Here is a 20,417-nt window from a genome sequence, read left to right on the forward strand (position 1 = left end):
CTTAGAAAATAGAGGTGCAGAAATAATAATATCGAAAACTGAATCCATCACATCTTAGCATTTAAAAACTTCTAGCAATATTAACAATTTCCCTTGCTCTTATGAAAATACATTGTAGAACATGAATTAAGTGTAACGCTTCTATCTGAAAATGTTTTACAGCAATTCACTTCTTAAAACTAGCAACAAAGTTTGGCATAAATGTAAGCATGACTAATCCTGTCCAATTAAGCAGCAGAGACAAAACATTTCAAAATTCCAAGAAATAAACCCAAATAAGAGTTTGCAAAATATAAAAACAATTCATCAGCAGCGTTATCACCATACATTAAATATGCTATTAGAAGTTCAATATAATTTTTATTTAATATAGAAAAATGTTAGAAATCAGCCATTCAACAACTTAATTCTAAAATACAACTGCATTTTATTAATTATTTTTAATAAAGTTTCAGAAAAATGTGATAAATTTTAGAAATAAATAATTTATTAATGTTAAAGAACTTAAGGATTATAGATGGTAATAAAATAAAGGAAATTGAATATTTCTCATGGTGAATGATATGAAACAACTAAGGCATGCTTGAAAATAGAAATTATATCACTCTCTACTGAATACAGATGATGACAGGCAAAGTATAAAATAAACATAAAAATAACAGATTTTAAATAAAGGCATACAACAAAAATAAATAGAAAATAGAATATCATTGAATAATAAACTGGATAAACATTAACATGGATAAGTTAAGTATGATCAAATGAATAATAAAATTAATCATTTATATAAAAAAAGTAAAACATTTTAGAATTATTAAATAAAAGAAAGCTAATCACTCTCAAAACTAATAAATTAGATTCTGAAATACTGCCACATCTGTAAATATAACAAAATAGCTTTAAAATAACAATTTTCAAACAAAATTAAATATGAAGAAAAAATCTAAAACTAATAAAATAATAACATATAAAACAAATACTAAACAATTTTTATTTACCATTTTATCTATTTCATCTAAGAGAAATACTGGATTATTTACACCAACTGTTTTCAATCCTTGGATGATTCTCCCAGGCATAGAACCAATGTATGTTCTTCGGTGTCCTCTTATATCAGACTGGTCACACACTCCGCCCAAAGATATCCTTCAGGAAAAATTAGTGGGATTTTTTTAAATATTCAAAATTTGAAGGTTCAAACTTATTATTACATTGAAGTTTGTCAAGAAGTTTGAAAACCTTTATGAATAAAGCATAATATTTCCAGCCATAAAAAAAATGCCTACTATTATCTGTGTTTAAAAAGAAAATCTGAACAGCATCAAAACCAATATCATTTAACAATTTGATTGACTCTTTCTAAATAAATTAAATTATGAGAAATTATCATCAAAATTCGAAAGCCGAGAAAAAAGCCCCAGCTACAATAAGACTTTTAATCTTAGAAATCTGTATTCCAGGAAATATATTTTATAGTGCAGAAATGATGTCGTGAATTTGATGTGGCAGCCCATATATTTTTTGATGGATGAATGGCTGGATATTTATAAATATCTATTTATTGTATATTTAGCATGCACATTTATAATATTATTACCTGATAATTACATATATACATAATGCAGAGTTAAGAGTTGATACATTTCAGCATTTGAATACTCCAATTATTGAGTGTTCAATAAAATAATGATTATAGATAGTCTATATGTTCAATTCAGTCTCTTAGAAGAATAAATTAAGCCTAGCTATTTCATCAGTGAATAACATCTTTACGTTTCTATGAATAGTGAATAACATCTTTACATTAGAGTTGCTGCAAGTTAAACTCATTACTACCCTCTTATAACTGTGTGTGTGTATATAACCCTTGAATACATCAAATATTTTTATTTTATTCTTTCAAAATAAAGCCGTTGATTTAAATACATACCCAAAACTGCATATAACTAAAAATTTTGTATAAAATTATTTCAAATTATTATTTAAGAATTTCATATTGTCACTTTAAGAAAAAGAAAGAATGAAATGTTTCAATGATTGAATATATAAAATTAGTCTGAAGAGCACATTAAATCAAAAAACATAAAAGTGGTAAATATTAAAAGAAAAATATAATACAAAATTCAAATATCTACATTGAATTTTAAATTAAGAATTTTAAACATAAATATTAACTAATTTTTTTTATTCAATAAACTAATTTTTACACTAAAATATTTAAAATGCAAATTAAAATTGCTACTACATGATAAATTAAAGCACACACACATTAAGAAATTTCTAACTAAACTGATACTAACTAAGAAATTTAATAAATTAACGCATTAAGAAATTTCAATCCATTTAATAAAAAAAATTAACTGGACATTATACTTCAATGCAATGTACAAATTATGAAACGTTCAGAAGAAAACAGCAATTCACAAGGATTGAAAATTTTACTATATCTAACTTATCTTGTCTGCTAAAAGTTGTAGATAGCCATACAAACAAAAGCAATAAATCAATTATTACATTTTAGGTAATTATTTTTCTGACACTAATTAACCGAACTTTAGTAGGATAAAAAACAAAAACAAATATGAAATTAAAAATGTCAGTCATATAAATATATGAATTGATTAGTGTCAATAAAGGATAAATAAACAAAATCAAATTAAATCATTTCAATAAAAATATTTTACTTTGAAAAATTAGAAATTTGTATCACTTGTTCACAAGCTAAGTTTAAAAATCTCTTATGGCAATTGAAATAAAGTGCAGGAAGAACATTGTTTTATTTCACTGCAGTTAATTTTGATTAGTTACAACTCTAATAAAACTACACACAATTGTATATCAAATTATAAGGACTTGAAACCAAGAAGAATATCTGAACCATTTATGCAAAATAGAAATAGGAAATCTACGAAATAAAGTGGAATGGAGATTAGATTTTTTTTTTTTTTAAATACATTGAGGTTAAATTTCTATTCATAGAATTCAAACAGAAGACAGAGAGTGAAAATTTCATTGAAATTAAGTGTTTGATTTGAAAACAGATTTTTTTAAAACTTATTATTGACAAATACCTTAGGATCATTGCAGGACTATTTTATAATGTGGAATGACAGTCTAATTATGCTATCTTGGATGTACTAAAAAAAAGGCAATAAAATTATTTCAGTAACTCTGTTTTACACAGATTCAAATGAAGAATATTAAATGGATTTTTTTTGGAAGTTTCTTCAGTTATAAACTTAATTTAAAAATTCATCTTAATCAGAAAAAGTGAAGCTATCCAACTCAAAAACATTTTTGCTTGAATACAATGCTTTTTACATTACTTTATTATTCTACATTACAACTTACAAATCTTCAATCTTTGGAAAACAAGCAAACATTGTTGAAGTATAATGCTGAGTAATGAATCTTTTACAGCACTTAGCAACAAAATTTCACTATAACAAACTTTTAAAAATAATAATACTTTTAAAATATATCTAAAATGGAACTATCCTTCTAATTCAAACATAGCCAATTAAGTTTATTAAAAACTATTCAACTGAATTTTCAAATATATAGTCATGCTCATTTCTGTGTTAAATCAACATTCAAAACATTTTGAAGTTAATTAATACATTTCCGACATCAGGTTCTCAAAACCCAAAAATAATTCCTATTGGAATCAAGCTTCATGAAATAAAACAAAGTAGTAGTGCCAAGAGACAATAATTACTGGCTTGTTATTTTCAAAATTTTGCTTGCTCTTCATTACTAAACACCTGTCATTTTATCTGACGACTGGACTATTTTTAAATTCAGAAAAGTTTTTAATATTAATGAATCTGAATAATAAGGAGAGATAAAAATAACATTTTAAGATATATTTAAAATTGATTTATCAAGTATACTAGTAATGTATGTTAATGTCCATACCTGTGAAATTCTCTCCCCAATGACTTGGCAATAGATCGGCCAACGCTAGTTTTACCAACCCCAGGTGGTCCAACAAAACAAAGTATTGGCCCTTTCAGTGCATTTTTAAGTTGCCGCACAGCTAAATACTCTAAAACCCTTTTCTTCAGTTTATCCATACCATAATGATCAGCATCTAAATCTTTCCTAAAGTGACAGAACAATATATTAATAATTACATACAAATGCAAAAAGGAAGAAAAATGAAGTGAGGGAAAAAAAATCAATTCTAAATTTAAAAAAAATTATTCAAGTGTATTCATCTTTTTTTTTTTTTTTTTTTTTACAAGAAACATGTATTAGCATTGAAATAATTCTATGAGACAATATGACTCATCATTATAATAAAACAATTAGTCCTTCACTAGAAATTCCAAAAAAATTTGCTATAAAACGAAAACTAACATTTAGTTTAATACATCATGCAACCAGTAACAAATGTTGCAAAATAAATTTGTTGATATTAAAAAAAATTTTTTTTAAATCTATTATAAACACTAGAATGCAGATTACACATAAATTTTAATATTTTTTTTATATTACAAATGTGTTTACTGTTATTTGAGGTGGATATTTTTCTTTATTTTCAGAAGAATAAATATCCAAACAATTTAAATTAAATATATGATATGCAGCTGATTATATATAAATAATGTATAACGACATTTTAGAAAAAATATTATATAAATTTAAAAAATAACAACAAGAGAAAGAGTATTCAAATAATCATAACATCTTTCCTAACCAAAAATTTAACTGTCAGAGAAGAGTTAAATAGAACTATTACACTCCTTGGCACTCAAATGCTTGATGTTTATGCAATATTTATGATCTAACTTAATCATTATTTTTATTAAATTTCTTCCATACACACAATCAATTACAGATTTCTAACTTTTTTACTGCTTATTAAACTATTTGGTTTAAATAACAAATATTTTATTAAGCAAATTATTCACAGATTTGATTGGATTTTTCTGGCGCAAGAGCCATGGTTTTGACAATGCTGTGCCAAACCAGGATTAAAATCTTATCAATGTACAGTAATTGAAAACAAATAGTGTATAAAAGTACTTAACAAAAGTTTATATGTGTGCATAAAATTTGATTGATTAAAAATGCAAAAATTTGAGCATGTGGTGTCTTGTCAAGTAATAAAGGTAGCAAAGTATTCGCGTTTCAAAAAAATAGCAAACGCTGAGCATTGAAATTTGCGGATGTTGGACAAACATTTCACTGTCACATTGAGAACATAAAGATGGTTGTTCACCTAGCAACAAGTGGAGATGTCTGAATCTAGTACGCCCAATGCGAAAACAGGTTAACACTTTCTCTGCTTTTTGATTCGGTAATGAAGACCATAGTTGTACATGAGGTTTATTGTTAGTTTCAAGGTCCCACTGAGCTTGCCATTTGGAATAATGAAGCAAATTATTCACATTAGCAATTATAAAATAAACTTTTAAAAAGAGTTTTTTAAAAAAATTTCTAAACACAAAGAATATACCTGGATTTATTTATATCAATAACTTCAGGAGACTGTTTAGACCATGGAAGCTCAGTCATGAGTTCAATATAATTCCTGTTAAAGAGTAATAGACCATATGAATGGATAATTCCTACATCATGTAACAAATTTTGAAAGAAATAAAAGAAGAAAAAAGTGAAAATATACCGAGTAACTGCATGATCTGGCATGTGAGGTGGCATTTTCTTAAGTCTCTGTGGGGGAAAAAATAATAAATAAAATAAATAAATAAAATTGAAATAATGTATTTTATTATGTGTCAAAGATAGTACAATATTATATATTATCATCATTACCTGTATTTCTCTGAGGGAAATTTTTTTAGCATGTTCAGGCATGTCAGTTTCCCTGTAGTAGATCAATTCAAATCAACATGCATAGCAAAAACCACATGAATAAAATAGTCAATATAATTATTCATGTCTTGCAAAGTAATAAAAGAATTTAAATTAAAAGAGTGCAAAAAATGTTTTCAACAAAATCTTTTTACAAACAATATCTTAATAAAATCAAATATTAACCAAATTCTATAAATATTTTCTAAAAATATTTAAATAGTTATTTTTTTTCTCCCATCCAAGAGATATGATCATCATATAGGTGTTATCAACTAAATCACAGGAACAGAATATAGTAGTATTACTGATTTCTTTCTTTCTTTCTTTTTTTTTCTTTTTTCTTTTTTTTTTTGCTTTTTACCTTTATGAATTTCTATATTAATATTGTGTAGGCATTTTCAAACATGTTTAAACATTTTTATTTCAATTAAATTTACTGAGAATAAATAATCATAAAAATATAACAAATAATATGGTAGTAAAGTTTATAAAAATGAATTAACAAAATGAGTTATGTTCATTTTAATGCACATATAAATTTAAGTCATGAAACATATACAAGACAAAACATTTTTATTCATAATTTACAGATTTTTAAAAGAGGGGAAGAAAATCAAAGAAATTTAAACATATTATACAATAAACAGTGTGAAAAATTATATAATGCAGATTTTAGAAAGCATCACTAAAAAGTAATGAAAGAGAGCATTTACTTTCCTATGAACAAAAATAAAAGTTATTTCAAAAACATAAATGAAACATCTGGCTATTTCAACAGTGACTTACCTTACTTTCTTTTCGAGTGCTGCAATTTCATCTTCCTTATCCATATCATTAAAGAATTTACCTCTGGGAAAAGGTATTTTAGTAAAGTCTAAAGGTCCAATGTCTTCTTTTCGAGCCTTTTGTAATAGCTGTAAGCCCTATGAAAGAAGGTTAATTAATAAAACAATAAAGAAACTTAAAAATGAACAATGCATTAGAAATAGTTTTTGATCCAATTACATGAATAAATTTTACTCAAATTACTATTAAATTAAATGGACAGTGCTTCATTTTTATAATTTCATATGCAATATACATGCATCATTCCCAACAAATATCTTGAAAGTTCTTGTTTTACTTATGATAATATACAAATTTATGATATTTCTCAATACAGCTTAAAACTGGACAATGTAAAATAATAACAATGAAATATGAAGAAAATAACAACAACAACAAAAAAAATACATAGATAAATGTAAAAATAAATTAATTTAAAAGTATTTAATAGCAAAAAACTATTGTATAACTGATTCAAGTACTTTGTTTCTCCCAAACTGAAGATAACTTCAGTTTATAAAATAAAAATAAATTTTCTTTCATTTATAGATTTAACAGATAGAACAATCCATTTTTCTTTTCTTTAAAGCAACTAATTCATTTATAGTTTATTTTCATTCAAATACATTTAAGATTCAATATGATTTTATTTCTTTCATTTAAATAAATATACACACCCATTACAGTTTCAACTACATATATAAAAAATAATTTACCCGTCCCATCTAACAATAAAGATGAATGTGCGAGTGTTGATTCTCAAAAGACCAGACTATTTAACCCACAGCTATCAAATATGGCACATCTTATATTATATTATATATATTATGCAATAATTTCCGAAAATATTATTATCTAAAAATTTATTTTATAACACACCAAAAATTAAAAAAAATTATCTTTTTAATGTTATCAATTTAATAATTGTGTGAATTTTGTTGAATTTAGACTACTTAAAAAATATTTTATTGCCTAATTTTCCAACAAACAATTATATTGTAATCCTGAAGTTGAAACCATTTTCATTGTTTCATCAATTATCCGATCACATGATTTTCTTCCACAAATGAAAGTTAAAGAAAAAGGATTTTGTTTGATATTTGCGAAGTTTAAGAGATGTATAAAAAATTTATAAGATAGATGAACCACACATTCACATATTTAAGAGCACTATGATGTTAGGGGACTGGTCTCCATTAGAAAGTTTCATGTATATAATGCCTATAGCATATACAAGACATTTAAGTAGCACTTCTTTAATGTCTGATATCACTAATAAGAAATTATATCTAAGTGATTTAAATGGAATGAAATAAAATCAATATCCTTGGCAGAACAGCAGATCACCAAAGGCGGCTAGTACAATAATAAAATGTTGATTATAAATTTTACTGCTATTAATAATAATGATGATGTAAGTGAGTGTATGTGCACATATGGGTGTAATTGTTCTACAAGATAGCCATTTGATTTAGAGCAAGCAAACTTGCTACACATATAAATTGGAAATAAAGAATGTTCAGCCGAATTTTTAAAATTTTAATTAAGATACAAATTAATGAAATTTTGGTGTTTCTTTTACAATAATTTCTTAAATTTTTACAGTAGAAAATGGTTTTTCTGACCATCTAATATTACAAAGCATTATTTCTTCAAAAATATTAATATTTTTAATGCCGAAAATATTTTTTTTCATTTAAAAAAATATTTTAAAGCATATTTTATAATCTATTTTATAGTTGAAATAAAATTCAAAACATCTTCATTGTTGCTACAATTATTTCCAAATAGACTTCAAATAGCCATTTTTTTATTATTGATGATTAAAATATGAAAAGCCAGCTTATTTTTCTATGTTTAGTAGGTTTCAGTTCATAGCATACTTTTAACACATAAATATTGTATTTACAATTAAGGTTTAACTTTAGAGTCAAGCAATGGCAAAATGTTTTTAAAGTGTGTCCATTTAAAAATATTATTGCTCTTTCCTGGTATAATTAGATTAATATATATAATAGAGAAATGCATAGATCATTGTAGAAAGGTAAAAGGTTTTTAAAATAATTATGTGTCAATCAAAATTTGAAATTTAAAAATATTTTTCTGAGAAAGCCATTGATGGGACATGGTTGTACAACATCTTCGATTGAAATTTTAAACAACCAATAATCTCGCCAAGACAAGTGGTTGCCAAAGGTAGCTAGTATAATGTAATTACAATGCATCCATATTAAAAAAATAATTTTAAAAAAAACCCTGATATCTTACTGACTCTGAAATAAAAAGCAACATTTATTAGAAAGAACAAAACAACATTCTTAAATTTTAACTCAATATATTATTTCTTAAATATGCTTTTCACCTCAATCTGTCTCACTAACAGTGGAAGAGTTTTTTTAAATCTCTCGGCTAAGTCAACAGCATCTAGTATTTGTAGTCTTTCTGTATGAGAGGCTCTAACAATAGCAGCACACACATCAGGCAAGCTCTCCGTGGGTAAAGAATTTAATAAACGCTAAACAAAAAGAAAATACTTTGAAGATATAACTAAAGATAATATTATTTATGCAGATATAAAAAAATTTTAAATTAGGTTCAAAATTTGGTAAAGTTCTAAAATTGAGATGCTATGAGTATACAAGTGGATTCATTTATCTAGATAGTACATTTTTGAATTGTGTTCAACAGATTTAGATATATGGATAGTCTACTCACTGACTAATTTATTCTAAAATTTGATACAGTTTTATAATTGCAATTCAATACCAAGAATAAAATGTTCCAAATATAATCCATTTAGCTTTTTATATTTTTGAATTAGTGTGCACTACTTCACTTGCATAAAAATTAACATAATTCAGACTAAGAGAAGTCGAGAATGAAAATTCATCAAAATCTCAAATTCATTTTTTAACAACTACAATATTTTATCTTTGTTTGCAAGAAAATTAAAAGCTATATAAAACTAATTTAAAGCTTTATTTAGCTGTATTTAAAAACCACACAAAAGTATTTGGATTAAATTACAATCAACAGTTGTGGTTAATTAAAAAAAAATCCTTCAAAAGAAAATTTAAATGAATTTTTTCCACCATATCTTTATAAAATCTCAACTTTTCTAAATAAATTTACATCAATAATTCCATACATTAAGTAATCCAATTTTTTTTTTCAAATTGAAGTTTTACTAGTAAATAATAATTTATTTTCATGATTTAAGATACGATTTATAAGAAATTTTAAATACTCAGACAATTAGATTGATACCTTTTTTAGAAGTTATAATCTATCACTTTAATTAAAAATATTCAAATAAAATTTCATAAATTTAACTATATTTTATAACAATAATGGATTATTTTTTCTATTTATGAAAAATCTAAAAAAATATATGAGAAATAGCTTGTTTTTAAAAAGCTTCATATAACAGTTATTATTCAGATTTTAGAAATCCTGGTAGTTGACTCAAAAAGATATCACTTTTCTTTCTTTCTTTTTTTTAACTACAGAAAAGCTATAATTTAAATAAAAAGATATAATTTAAAAAATAACAAGATATAATCAAAATTGAAAATGTCAATTATTATGAGCTATAAAAAAACTGATAAAATTGAGCAATTCCTGTAATAGCTGGCCTAAAAAAGAGTAACTTTTATATTTCAGTATTTTTGTTAAATATTACATATAAAAGAAGTATTTGACAGTTATTCTAATTTGTAAAGATCAAAATTATTCCTGATTAAATAAAAATACAACATCACTATCCCTTCACCATTCTATGAATACAATCAGTATAAAGGAAAAACAAAAAAACTTCAAAAGCAAACAAACATGTCCAACTTTTTATCAAAAAATGTGCATAAAAATACTTTATTCAAAGTTAGCATTTTAAAGTTCATCCCTTTTGAATACTTTATTCCATGTCTCTTCTTGCAAGATAAATTTATTTATCTTATGTATCTATGTTTATACATAAACATAAAATCAGCTTTATTTCTCTTTGAAGAACATAATAGAATTATTCAGATTTTAAAGTTTTTTCAAATGATTAAAATGAATAAAAAATTTAGGTATTTTTTTTTAATTAATAGATAATATTTAAAAGTTCTTACTCAAAAAGTTTAAATATAACTTCTGTTTTATATTTTTTTTATTTAACAACACACTTCACAGACTTGACCAGTATTCAAGAATAATTTAGTTTAAAAATCCTTACTTTTAATCTTACAACAGCAGGTAATGATAAATCAAGCATATCAATGAGTTTTGTTGCCTGCTCTCGAAACTGTTCCATAAGATCTGACAATTCAGTATTTGGTTCATCGAGCTCAGCTGCATAGAAAAATATATAAAATATATCAGAACATTTACCCTTAAAATATAAACAATTCTTTTTTTTTAGTATCTATCTATCTATCTCTCTCTCTCTCTCTCTCTCTATATATATATATATATATATATATATATATATATAGAATATTATATATATATTTAGTATAAATGTAACCTTAAAATATAAATTATTCCTTTTTCTTATTTCCAAAAGAAATTAACCCTTATTAAAAAAAATATATTAATGACAAAAACAAATGTTCTCTGGTCCTTTAATCTGTTCATACATAGAAGATTTAATTCAGTTACAATTACAGTCTTCAATTTAAAAACTTCCTAATTATCTGAAGTTTGATAATGGTTTTTTTAAAAAAAATATATATAATAGAATTATTTAAATTAAGTTTTAAAGAAAATTACAATGATTGACACAAATTATATAAATTACAATGAAAATTTAAAAGAAAAACTAGGCCAACTGATCAGTTTCTTCAGTGCATTATCTCAATACAAGATAGTGCTTTTCTTCTAATATCAGAATTTACTATCACATGAATATAAAAAAAATCAGAATACAATAAATTTCAAATGAAAATGCTTTTTTTTCCCACCTTAGTTACACTAAAATAAAATCTCATCTGATAGCAAAAATATGAAAGAATATCACCAGTTTTATTAAGCACACAATTTCAGATATGATTAGAATGCGAGTTAATAACATTTTTTAGTGTATATATAAAATAATTAATCAATTTTTTAAAGTTAATTTTATTTAATCAAAAGCAATATTTTAAAAATCTCACATTTCAAAATAAGATCATTTAATATTTCTACAAGAAGGAAAAACAGCTCACGATTCTCATTAACAGAAATGTTTAAAATTTAAATTAGATAAACAAAATTTTAGAGCTGTAAAAATTATGTAGCAAATTAATCATTTCTATCATTTAAATGGAATCTCAGCTAATTTAAAGTCACACTACAAAGTTAGTAAATAAATTACAATACTTTAAAAAAATAAATTCAATAAAGCTGTAAATACATTCCATACAAATATCATATACGAACCAGATTCTTCACCGGGCAATCTATCCAACTGACGAACACTGGCTATAAGATATGGCGATTTTTCTGTGATTCTTTCTAACTTAAAACGACATAAACCGGTAACAAGCAATGTATAAGCAGGTCTTGGCCAATTAGTTCCAGTAACTTGAATAACAATACCAGCTGTTCCAATTGAATGTAAAACATTTCCATCATCCTATTAGAAAATTTATTAATATTTAAATAAAAAGTAATAAAAAATTTTTTAATGCAAAATTATTTTAATAAATTTAAAATTAATTTTGAATTTGTTAAAAAAATTAAAGAAATTTTTTTTTATTCGAGAAATTATATATTTTATTTCCTTATAATTTCAATATTTCAGCATCAAAACAAATGTTTCTCATAAGGCTTAAAATATAAATGGCAATGTTTCAACGGTCAAGTTTAAAAAAATAAATTCAATGTTTCTCATAAGGCTGTTATAAATGACAATGTTTCAAAAAGTCTCTCTTATAAAAACATTACATTTGAGTTAATGAATTAAACAGCACCAATTCTCAATTTAAAATTATACAGCTCCATTAGTTGAAATTTTATCATTTTTCTGAAATTAAAATTGGATATAAAAGAGTACAGCAAGCGATTTTTATTACAACTAGGCATAAAGTAGTGAACATTATTATTTATCTTTAAATATTATTCATGGATAGGTAGGGAAATGTTGATTAACTACATAAATTTATGGAAGATGAACTATTTCAGCAGATAAACAATGATACTGATGAATTAGAGCAACTATGAGTTTATAATGTTAATGTTAAAATCATTCTTAAGGCTAATGAAATAGCCTTGAAATTAAAGAAGCAGGAAGAAAGAAAAAAAAACCGTTGTTTTTTATGCGATTGTATGATACTAATGAAACAGCCTTGAAATCAAAGAAGCAGGAGGAAACATTAAAAAAATCCACATTGTTTTTCATGTAATGGTATAGTATAGAAGATAGGAAAAAAAAATCAGTTAACATGAATGAAATTCATTTTTCACTAGCCTTTTTTAAAAACTCAAACGTTTCCACTTCACACATTCATATTAACACTACTTAAAAAACAAAAAAACAGATACACTTAAGAACAGGAACCCCTTCCCCCTCTTACTGATAAAGAAAGTTGGTAACTTTCTTTATCATATCAAAATACTTTACATCACAAAACATATGTTTAATACACAGGACAAAGTATTTTAGATAACAGTGTTTTTTTCCTTCTCTTTAGTCACTTATCAGGGACAAACAATGCAATCCTATTTATGTTGGGTAAATGATACTCTACTCTACTTTAACCTTTTCTGGAACAAGTCATTAAAATTTTTGAAATCTGATTTTAAAAAATGTGATTAATAGAATGTATGGACAAAGATTTTGTAGTGAAAATTTTTTTTAACTTCCTTCCTTTAGCAGGGGGTGGTGTTTTCATTTAAGGACACCGGCCGCCTAGAAGAGTCTCTGCAAGAAAATCTTTCAAAATAATTGCATAAATTCCTTATGACAATAGCAGGAATTATGGTTATTTTATGTTTATAAACGTTTTTATTAATGTTCTAGGTATTTTGAAACATTTAAAATATTAAAAATGCAAAATATATTTACTACAAAAATTCTAAAAGAAGAAACACTGCAATTTAATACAAATATCATTTAAGAATAAAATCTATCTAAAATGCTAAAAAATAAATATTTACAGTCAAATTTAAAGTTAAAAATATCAAATTAAAAATAACTTATTACTTTGCATGAAATTTCTCAAAGTATGTAGGAGTGCCTTTATGTCTAATACATTACAAAACAAAACATATTTTGCCCATTGTTTATGTTTAGTAACCTTTTTTTTTTTTTTTTTTTTTGGAACTGCACAGTGTGCATTTTTGAGGGGGACATTTGATAAGCAGATGCTGAACATTTTAAAATCTAGTTTTTTCAGTAACATCTAGTCTTTTTTTTTTTTTTTTTTTTTTAATTGGACATACGGTGTTGCAGTATTTCAAAATGGCCTTTTCCTCTCCCATTCACAACATCAAATATAAAATTACTTGTATCCGAAATTACTTTAGCATTGTCACTTCAGGGGTTTTATAAGAATTTGACAATTGTGTAAGTAAAATCACATCTACAAAATGGGAGGGGGGGAGAGGAAGTCTACTTCACTACTTTTGACTTTTATGGACAATTTTATATAAGCTTTTTAGATGATCACAGTGGTCCAGAAAACCCATATTTTTATTGTAAACCATAACAGTCTGCAGGCAAGAAACTTTTTTTCTTTACACATTATTTTTCTTTCTTTAGAATTTTACACTCATTTATTTAATTTTCTAATGTGGAAAAAAAGTGGATGCATCTTCAATCTTTCTATTTTAGGCACACTATGTTATCAATTCTGACAGCTCAATTATATCTCTTTGAGCATATCTTTTTGTAATATATTCACTGTTCCACAGACAATTTCCGACAATTATGATAACAAAGGGTGCAGTTTGTAAAGTTTGTCATACAATGCATCCTTTCTTTTTAGTTGCCAAGTGTTATCATTCAGGTACAAATGATCGAGGATCCAAGTAAATTTTTAACATTCATGGGAAGACCAATATAGTCCCTGTAGCTAGACAATTTCTTTAACCCCACTCTCAAGTTGATGGCAATGAGCTGATCAAGTTCACTTTGTGCGAGGGGAAAAAAGTTTTTTCCCTCTTAAATAGAATATAAATTTTTTCAAACATGATAAATTCCATAAGTGACAATGAAGAATTGTCACTAAGCGCCAGTATCTCCTTTCAGTGTCTTGAATATTCAACAAAGTCCGCCTTTCAATTCTTTGTCCATTTCATTTCCATGATGTTCACAGGGCTAGGAAGCATCAATATCAATTTCCTCCTCAATAAAATAGGTAGATATAGAAGGAAAACATCATCAGTTTCTCTCAAATCAGTTGGAGGTAATGCTTCTTCTGAAGAGCTCTCAGAAGGAACAAAAGAATCATCTTCAAGCTCATTAAAAAGTATCAGAGCCTCACTTGCACAGAGATATCTCTTTGACAATTTTTTAATCTTTCTCAGTGCAAATTTTACATATAGAATACAATAATAAAAATTATGAAAAAATTATAGTTATATAAAAATAAAAAAAAAAATCGCAAAAGATAAAGCAGAGTACGAGCGTGAAAAGTAAGTCACATTCTGCAATGAAAGGCAAATATGAAATATTTTCTTGCTTCAAACATGGGTGCTTTTTCTATAGAATTGAAACACAAATAAACAAATCTCCCTTGAGCAAACAATAAGTATCCCCTTTTCTCTGCAAAAAAACAAGTTACATCTTTCACCTGATAAGACAGGTGGCAGCAGCACAGAAGAGAGGTGAATGAAGAAACAGATGTCCTAGACAGCAGTGTCCCTAAATGAGGTATGTTGTGATCAGCTATTTTAGCTCATTCTTAAATTAATTTGAAGCTTGAACAAAATTATGATTTAAAATCTCATGGATATTGAAGGAAAATGGGTGACTGATTTTGATAAAATTTCAGATTTAAGAACTCAGAAAAATTTCCACATTTAAGAAGGGGGGGGGAATCCTGATAGGTTTAACAAAATATTAATGCCATAAAAGAAATTAAAATTACTCACGCTGCAATGCATTTTTCTAACAGGAAAACAATGGCTACTTTTCTAGCAACTTTTTGGATTTTAAAGCTGAGTTTTTAATAGAAAATTCTAGAATTGGCGATTTTGTGACCAATGGGTTACAAAGGGTTAATGACAATTAAACTCAGTCAAGGAAAAATGGCTAACCATCTATAAAAGACCATCTTTCTTATAAAAATCACCATTAAGAAAATTAAAACCAGGCAATTTCAATATAAATAAAGATAACCTTTTGATTGCTTTTACAGTAAAAGTAATAGATATTTAGACACAATTTTACTTGATTCAATGATTCTAGCGTATCCATATCAGAAATAAATCGATTATAGGAAATATAATTTATGTCATAACAAAATTTAGAATAAAAATTTAAGAATAAAAAAAAGGGCATTTGGCATATGAAATACTAAATTTGATTTCAAAATAGGATAAATTCATTAGCAACAAATTTTCAGTAACAGATTATGTTTTAATACAAAACTTAGAAAGTATCATATTTCTCAAGAAGAATTTGAGATGATAAAAAATATTCAACATCAATTTTTAATGCCCATAAAAATTATTTTCAATAAATATTAAAACTAATTATAGATATTAAGATACTGTTTCAATTAAAAACAAAATTATAATTTTCAAAAATAAATTGCTACATACTTCATCAGAGGATCGTATTTCTCTTGGAACTACTCCTATGATGGCACTGCTTAAGGTGCTCCGACTTAGTAAATGATTTCTTACCATATTCATACTGAAAGAAAAAAGTGTGCCAATTTAATTTAAAAAAGTATTTCTAACATGTTTAAAAAGAAACAAAGATACAATTAAGATATAATAAAACTGCAATATGATAGAATTTTTACAAAAAGATTAAAATTAGTTAAAATTAATCTGGATATTTGGTAAAATCCTAGATGGGCCCACCTCTTGGCAACTTATTTGAAACCTCGCCAAGTTGACTACTAATTGAATATTTGTTATTATTATTATTTTTCAATTAAAAAAACGCTACTTGAAGGCCAGAAATAATAATAAATAAAATAAATATAATAAAATATAAATATAATAAATAAAATATAAATATAATAAATAAATAAAATATAAATATAATAAATAAATAAAAAATAAATATAATAAAAATAAATTAAAAAATCAGTCTAAATTGCCACATTGGCGATGTTATCGCCACTCGTTTGGTGAGAATTCGAAAAGACGCCAAGAGGTGGGCTGTGCTAGGATCCACCCGGACCTTTTTTCATAATATATATATACGAGTATTCAAATTTTTACATTTATCTTCCTTTATCTCACTATTCAACTATATTCCATATTATTCATATTTGAAGCAGTATATAAAATTAAAGCTAAAAAAGATTTTTTAATTTCAAACTGAAAATTTAGTTTTATTTAAAAAAATTGTTGGTATATTAATAATAATAACATCAAATCACATTTATCCACAATATAATAAAATGTTGCAACTCCTTAAAAGTACTCTTTATTTCAGTAAAGAATTTAGAAAAAAATATGTTATTAGTCCTTAAGGGTGATCGATGCTGTACAATATTGTTACAATATCTTTTCAATATGATGTCATCTCAATATTTTGAAAAAACAAACACACAAAAAAAACCAGAAGCAATTTAAAAGAAGAAACATATTTAAAAATAAAGAGGATTAAAACGGAAAAAAATGTTAAGAGTTTTGAAGACTGTAAGATATATTTTATTTCTTATTTGTTTCCCCACTAGATTATAAAAGCCAGTTTATGTATAGATATAATTATATAATTTAATGTATTAGTTAAATTAAGTTTTAATGTGATTATCTTCATTAAGAATTATAAACACAAATAGTTACAGCTTTTTCTTCCAAAGCATTATATTAAATTTAACAGAAGAAAAAAAAACATTTGAATGTTTTTTTAAGCAACGGAATTAGATCACAGTTATGTTTTTATTCTTTGAAAAATAGTTTAAAAAAAATATTAATTGTACTTAGAATGATTTCAAATTACTAGTTTTAAATATCTTCAAAACTTTCTATATGACTTCTGAGAAAACAGTTTAAAATATATCTAATATCTTAAAATTCTGCAATGTATTCCTTGTTTTATAAAAAAAAAAAAAAGGAGAAATATTTGCAGCTTAACAACGTATTTCAAAAGTTACGATCAAGGATCTTCCTTACCTATTCCTAAATTTTTAATATAAAACTGAAAAGTGGAGAGGCTCGGTTTGGTTATATTAAAGTCCCGTTTGAAGCAACACTAGGGCTATTTTGGGACGGACCTTGTAATTTTGAAGCTGACGAGAACGACACCTGAGCTGGCACCCCCTTCTCCACATCACACCAGTGGGAGGACGTTTGGTCATGACGGATTTAACGTGTAACAGACACCCTTAAATGACAGTTCTTCGGTGGAATCAGGTCTCGAACACGAAACCCTACGGCTCACAAGCCGAGACCTTACCACCAGGCCACCGCAGCCTAGGAGAGGCTTATATATTTACGTTTATTTACTCAGTGGCAGATTTAGACATTTTACAGCCTTATGCTATACATATTAATAGGCCACTCTTCAACTAAACGGGGCAATTTAGCAGTTTCATATTTCCACATATTTCTTTAAATTTGATTGCCATGTTAATGGTCCATAAATTAATGAAAAGTATATGTTTTTATTTATTTATTATGACTCGTAACTGTGCAACACCCTCATTTGTACATAATATTATTAATGTAGACACTTAATATTTATAAACTTCATATTCACAAAATTAATGCAATGAATTACATAGGAATTTTAGCAATTAAGATAAGCAAAGTGTTAATATTATCTTGATATTATATAATTCATAGAATCTATAATTTTTACAAACATTATTTGACTATTTGTTGATTTATCTGTTTGTGCCCCCTTACAACCCACTAGTCCTAAGTGGCAGCCTAATCACGAATTTCTCACTTTATCTAGAAGTAATAGCACATTAACAATGTGTCAGAATGAATTATAAATAATCATGCATGAAATAATTTTGCGTTTTCGCTATAAGTTGCAGTAGATATTATGGAGCAAATTTTCCGATAAAATCTAATTAATGCAGCGTCAAATATTTTAATGGAAATCGTACCTTTGTATCAAATAAGGCTCGCAATGACATATTAAAGGTTGTGCTCAATATTTCGTTAAGTAAACAGTGTCAAAAACGCAAACCGAAACTAATTTGAGCTTTCCTAGTCTTCCATTCCGAGTAAGATGTACAAAACTGATTTGCCATTAAATTTAAATACAAATCATATTTCTTTGTTTAGACTTCAGTCAGAAAATATTTTAAAGTAAAAACATATAAATAAAATGTAAAATTTATGCAAAAAAATGTGCAATTCTGAGCAATGCAATTTCTGTAGTTAGAAAATATTAGATGTTATCAATATTCAGACAGACTTTATAATGCTTCATGTACATAAACATGCAAATTAATTTATATACATCATTTCTAGGTAATAAATACATATTGCGTATTCTCGCAAAAAGGTACATATGTACGTAAAATGTAAACATGGGCAGCATGTTATAACAAAACAAAAACAACAACATTCGGAAATGTGCAAACGAAATTATTTGACAAACAAACAAACATACTTTTTTTCAGATGAAACTGGAATTCGAATAGATGCACCGGGAAATAATACGCCATCAATAATTAATAATGGTAATCTCCTCGGCAACTTGATGTTGGAAGTCGCCATTTTAGAAGCTAATACTACGCCCTCTATAGAAGCCAGGAGCTCGATCATTCCTTCATCGGTAAAAAATTTTCGGTTTCTTCACGGTCCAGGAGGAAACCGAAACACCATTAAAAAGAAACTTGTTACGTTCTCTTCGAAGATCAGAGCCACAATGAGAGTAATTCCTTCAGGTTGATTCACGTGATTCTGCAACCATGTCAAGCACCAATGAGAAGCAGAATTTGAAGCTTCTAATTTTTTGCTTAAATTCATCCGTATTCTTATTTTTTTTCTAGACAATTCTGGTTGACAAGTTCGTTCACATTTCTGACTGTTAGATTGAAACTTTTTCATTCGTTTCATAATTTAGAAGGATAAGACGAAATCTATATAATAAATGAATAAGATTTTTTTTAAATTTCAGAGCATTTGCAAGGGATTTAATTAAATATCTATTTTGTTATTTTATTTCATATAACTAATTACTATTTGTCAATGCTCATGTTTTTATGTATTTATTTGGATTATTGTAAACAATTTATAAATATTAAAATTGCGATATTTATATAAATTTAATTTGTCAACTTTCAACCTATTTATTTGCTTCGTTAAATTTTTTTTAAACAATGGTACTATGTTGAGTTCAAAAGTATTATTGCTTGTTATTTTTGTCAAAATACATCCCTCAATATAATTTGCAAATATTCGAAATAGTATGCTTTCTTTAGGTGTTTTAATAATATCTAACCTCAAAATTGTTACTGTTTTATTATGAAATCATTTGTGTCTCATTTTCTAAAGCTGTACAAATATCAGTTCTTTGTTTTATATAGCTTTCCTCAATCTCTGCAAATAGATTAGAATTTTAAAATATAATCAACTTTTTAAATATGGTAAATAAAAAATAAATTATGAGGGAAACTCGACACGTCTAACTTAACTTTAAATGTCTGATGAACAGAATA

General features: G+C 25.8%; 1 protein-coding gene across 1 annotated transcript in view; it reads right to left on the bottom strand.

Annotated features, from left to right (window-relative positions):
* The window catches only part of LOC129971561 (lon protease homolog 2, peroxisomal-like), a 26,527-nt gene extending 6,890 nt beyond the window's left edge, over positions 1–19,637 (bottom strand). Inside the window, exons 1-11 of the mRNA XM_056085442.1 lie at positions 19,367–19,637; positions 16,378–16,471; positions 12,049–12,244; positions 10,865–10,980; positions 9,011–9,163; positions 6,610–6,746; positions 5,782–5,833; positions 5,633–5,679; positions 5,465–5,539; positions 3,919–4,104; positions 999–1,146 (exon numbers count right to left, since the gene is read on the bottom strand). Coding sequence (XP_055941417.1) covers positions 999–1,146; positions 3,919–4,104; positions 5,465–5,539; positions 5,633–5,679; positions 5,782–5,833; positions 6,610–6,746; positions 9,011–9,163; positions 10,865–10,980; positions 12,049–12,244; positions 16,378–16,471; positions 19,367–19,521 — 1,359 coding nt within the window. The 5' untranslated portion in view covers positions 19,522–19,637. The remainder of the gene's footprint in view (positions 1–998; positions 1,147–3,918; positions 4,105–5,464; positions 5,540–5,632; positions 5,680–5,781; positions 5,834–6,609; positions 6,747–9,010; positions 9,164–10,864; positions 10,981–12,048; positions 12,245–16,377; positions 16,472–19,366) is intronic.
* Positions 19,638–20,417: the final 780 nt, after the last annotated feature.

Source organism: Argiope bruennichi, chromosome 6, assembly GCF_947563725.1.
Source record: "Argiope bruennichi chromosome 6, qqArgBrue1.1, whole genome shotgun sequence".
Taxonomy (NCBI): Eukaryota; Metazoa; Arthropoda; class Arachnida; order Araneae; family Araneidae; genus Argiope; species Argiope bruennichi.